At 37.0% G+C, this 6,348-nt stretch overlaps 1 protein-coding gene across 1 annotated transcript; it reads right to left on the bottom strand.

The window, feature by feature from the left end:
• Nucleotides 1-1,097: 1,097 nt before the first annotated feature.
• LOC110030178 (UDP-glycosyltransferase 85A2-like) lies at nucleotides 1,098-4,010 on the bottom strand. Its single transcript, XM_020732776.1, has 3 exons — nucleotides 3,467-4,010; nucleotides 2,214-2,593; nucleotides 1,098-1,727 (listed from the first exon to the last, which is right to left on the bottom strand). The coding sequence occupies exons 1-3, from the start codon at nucleotides 3,981-3,983 to the stop codon at nucleotides 1,167-1,169; spliced, it is 1,458 nt and encodes a 485-aa protein (XP_020588435.1). The 5' UTR covers nucleotides 3,984-4,010; the 3' UTR covers nucleotides 1,098-1,166.
• Between the last annotated feature and the right edge of the window lie 2,338 nt (nucleotides 4,011-6,348).

The raw sequence follows: 6,348 nt of genomic DNA, 5'->3' as shown, positions 1-6,348 counted from the left end.
GACTATGAGCAATGATCAAGTTTATCATACTATTGGTGTAGGGAGTGGCTTTATGAGGATGTATAATGGTAATATGAGGGAGCTGACTGATATTAGACATATTCTAGATATTAAGAAGAATTTGTTGGTAGTTGGGTCCATGAGGCTAAAGGCTACAAGGTAGTTATTGAGGCAGGAGTTCTAAAGATATTTCATAGAGCACTGGTTTTTAAAGGGGGTTCACCATCACAACATTTACTTTCTTCAGTATAATACAGTGAATGTAACTGATATTGTTGTTGACGATTCATCTAATGTCACAACATTATGGTATATGTGACTAACCATGCTAGAGAGACTTCACTGCATGCTTTTGTGAATCAATGATTGATCAAAGAAGCAAGCACAACTTATGTGAATATTGTGTGTTTTACAAGAAGACACAGATATCTTTTTGCATTGTAATCCAGCGTATAAATGGCATTTTAGAGAATCTTCACATAGATATTTGAGGCCCGATAAAGGCAACATCATTTGTTGAGTGAAGATATTTTTTCTCTTTTATCGTTGTTACTTTAGAGATGTTTGTGTGTACACCATGAAACTCAAGAAGCAGGTGTTGGAGAATTTCATGACTTTGAGAAGTAGACTAAGATTAAGACTAATAAAAATACTTGGTTTATTAGATCAGATAATAAAAGCAAATACCCAGCAGCTTCGTTCTTACAATAGTGTTAGAGAGCTGAGATAGAGCACCACTTCACTTTTCATAAAATAATACAGTAGAATGAGGTGGTAAAGAGAATGAACCAAGCATAGGTAAAGAAAGCTTGGTGTATGTTATTCAATGTTGAGTTTGATATTATCTATTGGGTTGAGGCAATGTACTGTGCTTGTCACTTGGTGAACCGTTTGTCTTTTTGCAGTTAGTCCTTAGATGTCTAAATACATATGAATCTAATGATATGTAAACAAATCACTCATGGAAAACTGAAAAATGACTATTGCAATTCAAAAAAAAATTAAAATAAATGCATTTTTCTCTTCAACAACTTCCAATTAACCAGACTAAAAATCATTATTTCCAATAACCAGAAAAAAAAAAGATTAAAGGGGTACTCGAATGAGCATCTCAACCTACCACTTCTTCACTCCATCATCAACTTCTTCTTCAAGTCAACTACCTCTTAATTCTTCCTCACAAGAATCTCATCAACCACCTTGTCCAAGTTGACAGCTGACCTTCCCCCTGGCTCAGTAGCCCTAATCGCCTTCTCCTTCCACTCCTCAGCTCTCCTCTTCATCTCCCTCCCTCTCTCACCCCCCATCATCTCCCTTATCACTCCCTCCACCACCTCCCTCTTCACCTCCCCACCCAACTCAATCCCCACCCCCCACTCATCACACGCATACCTACAATTCGTCAACTGCTCTGAGAAAAATGGCCAACAGATCATTGGAACGCCACCGCACAAGCTTTCTGTCATGGAGTTCCATCCACAATGAGTCAGAAAGACTCCTATCGATGGCTGTCTGAGAATCTCCTCCTGCGCGCACCAGCTTACCATCATTCCCCTCTCCTTCGTTTCCTCAATGAACTCTGGCGGCAGAACAATGGCTTCTCCTTTAATGAAATCAGGTCTAATCACCCAAACAAAGTCATACCCACTGTTCCCCAGCCCCCATGCAAACTCCCTCAGCTCCTCTGCTGTCACCACCGTTATGCTTCCAAAGCTCACGAACACCACCTGTCCAACTTAATCAGAAGTGTTCGTACAACATACATTTAAGGAAAACATATTACGTTAGGACTCCAAACGCAGAGCTACATTCTGATTGCAATAGTTGTTGTGTTATAGGAATATTTCATTAGCTTTATTTGTGAAAAATGGTGTTATTGGAATATTCCCATGTGTTACTTGATTTGGGGTTGTGTTATTCCAAAAATATAGTGGAATTTGAAATAACACAGAGAATATGCTGAATAACACAGTCACAAATCAAGTAACGCGGGGGAATATTCCAATAACACCGAAAAGTAATTGAATAACATCACACAATACTCGAATAATACTTCATTTTTTACAAATATCATTGATGGAATATTCTTGTAACACAGCAGAATATTTTATAACACAGCGACTATTGGAATCCCAACGTACCTCTACGTTCGTAATCCTGACGTAATATGTGCTTCATAAATAGACATAGAGAGAGAAGTAATAAAACGTTACCGAATTCGGCTTCTTGCCACGGAGCCATTGCAGACAAGAGGCGTCGCTCTTCCACAGACTGGTGCTGACAGCGGCAAGCGGGCTGTCGGCGGGGACCAACCTGTCGGAGAGGATGGAGAACGGGCCGACGGCGTAAATGGGAGGTAAGAACTTCCGCAGCGCAGCGAGGGAGGGTTGCTCGAGATCATCGAAGGTGTTGAAGACGATGGCGGTGGCCATGGCGGCTCTGTCCATCTCGCTGATCAGGTAGTTCAACAGGACGTCGTCGGCGTCCGTCGTGCGTATCAGGCTCGGAAAATCTTTCAGCTTCATCCCTTTCATCAGTCCGGGAATCCAATCTATCTCAAGGTCCAAGTAGCCGTTTGTGAGATCGGACAAATCTGCAAATAGAATAATGTTAATTGTAACTATTTCATTGCATATTTTACATTATCTATGATAATATAATTAAAGAACAGATTTTAGCTTATTTATTGAACTACAAGTATATAACAAAATAATAAATTTTGACTCATTGAATAAATCTCAATCACACGAACAAATAAACCATGAGATAAATGCCCCAAATGCTTATGTATTTACATATCTTACCCTTATATCTTTCATATTTACATACATAGCACCTTAGTCTTTAATATCATGTCAAAAATATCATTGTTATTAACTTTAAAGCGTAAAATACATCTTATTATGAATGTAAATATCAAATTTTAGATGTGTAAATACAAAATAATTATCTTTTGTGGGGGCAATTACGTATAGATTACCCAAAAACTTATTATTTACAAATTAACCATCTTCTTTCATTTATTTTTTTTAAATTCTCACTAAAATATCAAAATTTACGGTAAAATTCCAACCCATATTTTTCATGTTTATCAAACTGTCTATTGTTTGACCGTGACACATGTAAATACATCGGTTCGATGGTTCGTAAAAAATCATATGAGTGCTTAATTTATAAATATCAATATTTCAATATGTCTCTATCTAATTATGCATTTTTCTAAACTATCTCTTATGCTTATTTGTTAAACTAACACTAGATAATTTTTTCACATTATCTTTATAAAAAGTCAACTTAAAATTAACTATGAAAAATATGAGCTCTATGGTGTTTAATTATGGAGGAAATATTGACGTCCGGATTCGTCGGGCGGCAGCTCGACATACACCTCATCCACAAGCCATGTCGCTTCGGTATTGGCTAGAGACAATATTTTCTCATAATTATGAGCATAAACCCTAGCTACCTTTGAGAGGAATGATGCCACGTTCAACCAGATGACGATAGTGCTGAAAGGCGAGATAGCCACTAGCACTCGACGTCCACAAGAACACGTTCGGTACGCCGAGCTCATTCGCGGCGTCGATGGTGAAGCTCATGGCGCCATCAGACACAATACAAGATACGGCGGGAGCTCCGTCGTCATCATTGAGTTTAGAGATAAGGCGCCGGAAGGGAGCCAAGCAGTTCTTAGCAGTGGAGTCGCAGAGAGAGGGGATGTCCTGCGTGGAATCATCGTCGTCGTCGGACGAGATGGGGAGACCGTCGGGGATGGATTCGAAGCGGAAATCGGGGAGGAAGTCGAAGGAGTCTCGGCCCTGTGATCGAGCCAGGCGCGTGTAGTTGTAATCGGTGAGGACAAAGGTTATGTGGAAGTTGTAGGAGTGGAGGAGTTTGGCTAATTTAAGCATGGGGTTTATGTGGCCTTGTGCTGGGAAGGGGATGCATACTGCATGGGGAGTCTGCACTGCGTCTGACTTCATCTCTCTCTCTCTCTCTCTCTCTCTCTCTCTCTCTCTCTTCCTCCTGGCTCTGTGGATTGGTTTAGTTGGCTTTAAATAGAGAGAGAGAGAAGGTTAAGTGTCATAATTTGATAATTTATTTTAACTATAATAAATTGTTATAATATATTATATATTAAAATAATGAACATTTTCATTTAGAAAAAAGATTTATGAGAATACAAAAATTGCATAATGCATTTTTTTTTCTTTTTTTTTCCAGAGAATATTACGCAGGCATGCGGATTTCTTGTACAACGGTATTTGTATAAATGATTGTACAAAGATTCATGCACATATCTACATGAATATATTGATATCTTGATATCGATTGAGAAATAGGATCATGACTATCCTAATAAGAGTGTAATATGAATTTTCATGCATAAGTTTATATGAAACTATAGTATGATAAGTGCAAATATCAAATTTTAGGTGTTAATATATATAAATATAGAAGAATTGTGTGGTATGTATATAATTTTTTTATAAACCAAGACATTTTGAAGGAAAAATTAGTTGAGATGGAAAGTAAGGAGTCTCAAAGGTTGAAAATGATGTATGATCAACTCTATTTGGTGGTAGGTTTGTATGTATGTATATATGTAAAAGTTACATGTAAATCCTTCTCTTCAGGATCAAGCAAGAACTCCTCTTACCCTACACGTATTTCAAGATGCATGCTTCATAATCTTTGTTTACGTAACACCATCGAGTCAACCATCAGACATAACTTTTGAGTCGAACCATCCAAATAGTACACAATTTTGCATTTATTATACTCGTTCGAGAAGGCGGTAAAGCTCTGTTATGTTGCAGAGAATGCCAACGTGTGGATTCGCTTTCGTTTGGTACAACAACATCAGCGGTGTTTTGTTTTCAACTGAATGTCATCATTTCTTCACCATTTCAGATCGTAGATGACAATGTCTGTTCTCTTGTTTTACAAATCGAATATCGAAAATGCCCTATACTATGTCCTCTAAAATTATTTATAAAATTGTTATTAATAATGTTAGGAAGCACAAAAAAAATTTTGTCCAAACGACAGTGTTGAACTCAACCGCCACCACTTTATAGCCTTGTTTATTCGCAGATGGCTTTAAAGGAGATTTTTTGAATTTGTTTTGATCGAATGATGTCGTTTATTCATCGTTTGAGATGGATGACAATTTTCGTTCAGCTTCCGTAGAACTTCGTTCTGTTTTTTCAAAAGTGAATATCCTAGTTGCATAGATGATGTGTCATATATGTTAAAATTGAATTTTAAGTGTAAAATGTATAAAAACATGGTAATTGGGTGATATACATGTAAATCCTTCTCTTCAGGATCAAGCAAGAACTCCTCTTACCCTACACGTATTTCAAGATGCATGCTTCATAATCTTTGTTCACGTAACACCATCGAGTCAACCATCAGACATAACTTTTGAGTCGAACCATCCAAATAGTACACAATTTTGCATTTATTATACTCGTTCGAGAAGGCGGTAAAGCTCGGAAGGCGGTAAAGCTCTGTTCTGTTGCAGAGAATGCCGACGTGTGGATTCGCTTTCGTTTGGTACAGTAACATCAGCGGTGTTTTGTTTTCAACTGAATGTCATCATTTCTTCACCATTTCAGATCGTAGATGACAATGTCTGTTCTCTTGTTTTACAAATCGAATATCGAAAATGCCCTATACTATGTCCTCTAAAATTATTTATAAAATTGTTATTAATAATGTTAGGAAGCACAAAAAAAATTTTGTCCAAACGACAGTGTTGAACTCAACCGCCACCACTTTATAGCCTTGTTTATTCGCAGATGGCTTTAAAGGAGATTTTTTGAAGGTTGAAGCTCCCTCAAACGAAGCCTATGTAGTCTGTATACGGGAAAAGCTACGAAAATAAAAATCACAACCATGGGGTAAATAGCTTGTCAGCACAATACATAAAAAAAAACTTTGATAATAATTAGACTGTTAAGTCCGTCAATAAAGCTCATTGTTCACGAAATAGGTCACATTCGGCTCGGTAAATAGCTTGTGTTGAAATCTTTCGTTAACTGAGAGAGTCAAATACAGACAAAACTTTTAAGCTCGAATTATAAATGAATGAACCCGAACAATCCTTTGTTCGATCGTATTCATCTCATTTTAGCTCGACAAAAGGAAACTATATATTATATATAATTATATGTAAATCTGAATTGCCACGGCTCATGTGGTCGTGTGGTTTCGTGTCTTTTATTACATAGAAATGGTGTAGATTCGAATTCAATACTATATATCTATTTTTCTAATTAATTTAATTAAAATCTATTTATTATGTATTGCTAAAATTATTAAAGAATAATTTGTAGGGAA

Source organism: Phalaenopsis equestris, unplaced genomic scaffold, assembly GCF_001263595.1.
Source record: "Phalaenopsis equestris unplaced genomic scaffold, ASM126359v1 Scaffold000670, whole genome shotgun sequence".
Lineage (NCBI taxonomy): Eukaryota > Viridiplantae > Streptophyta > Magnoliopsida > Asparagales > Orchidaceae > Phalaenopsis > Phalaenopsis equestris.
The sequence above is the reverse complement of the archived record's forward strand: the minus strand, read 5'-3'. Positions and strand labels throughout refer to the sequence as shown.

Bases quoted from the DNA above. Each gene is read 5' to 3' on its own strand.
- LOC110030178 (XM_020732776.1), bottom strand. From the start codon at position 3,983: ATGAAGTCAGACGCAGTGCAGACTCCCCATGCAGTATGCATCCCCTTC. The intron at 2,594-3,466 runs GTAGCTAGGGTT...TTCTATTTGCAG, and splicing joins TGGCATCATTCCTCTCAAAG to ATTTGTCCGATCTCACAAAC. The intron at 1,728-2,213 runs GTAACGTTTTAT...TAAGTTGGACAG, and splicing joins GTGGCAAGAAGCCGAATTCG to GTGGTGTTCGTGAGCTTTGG.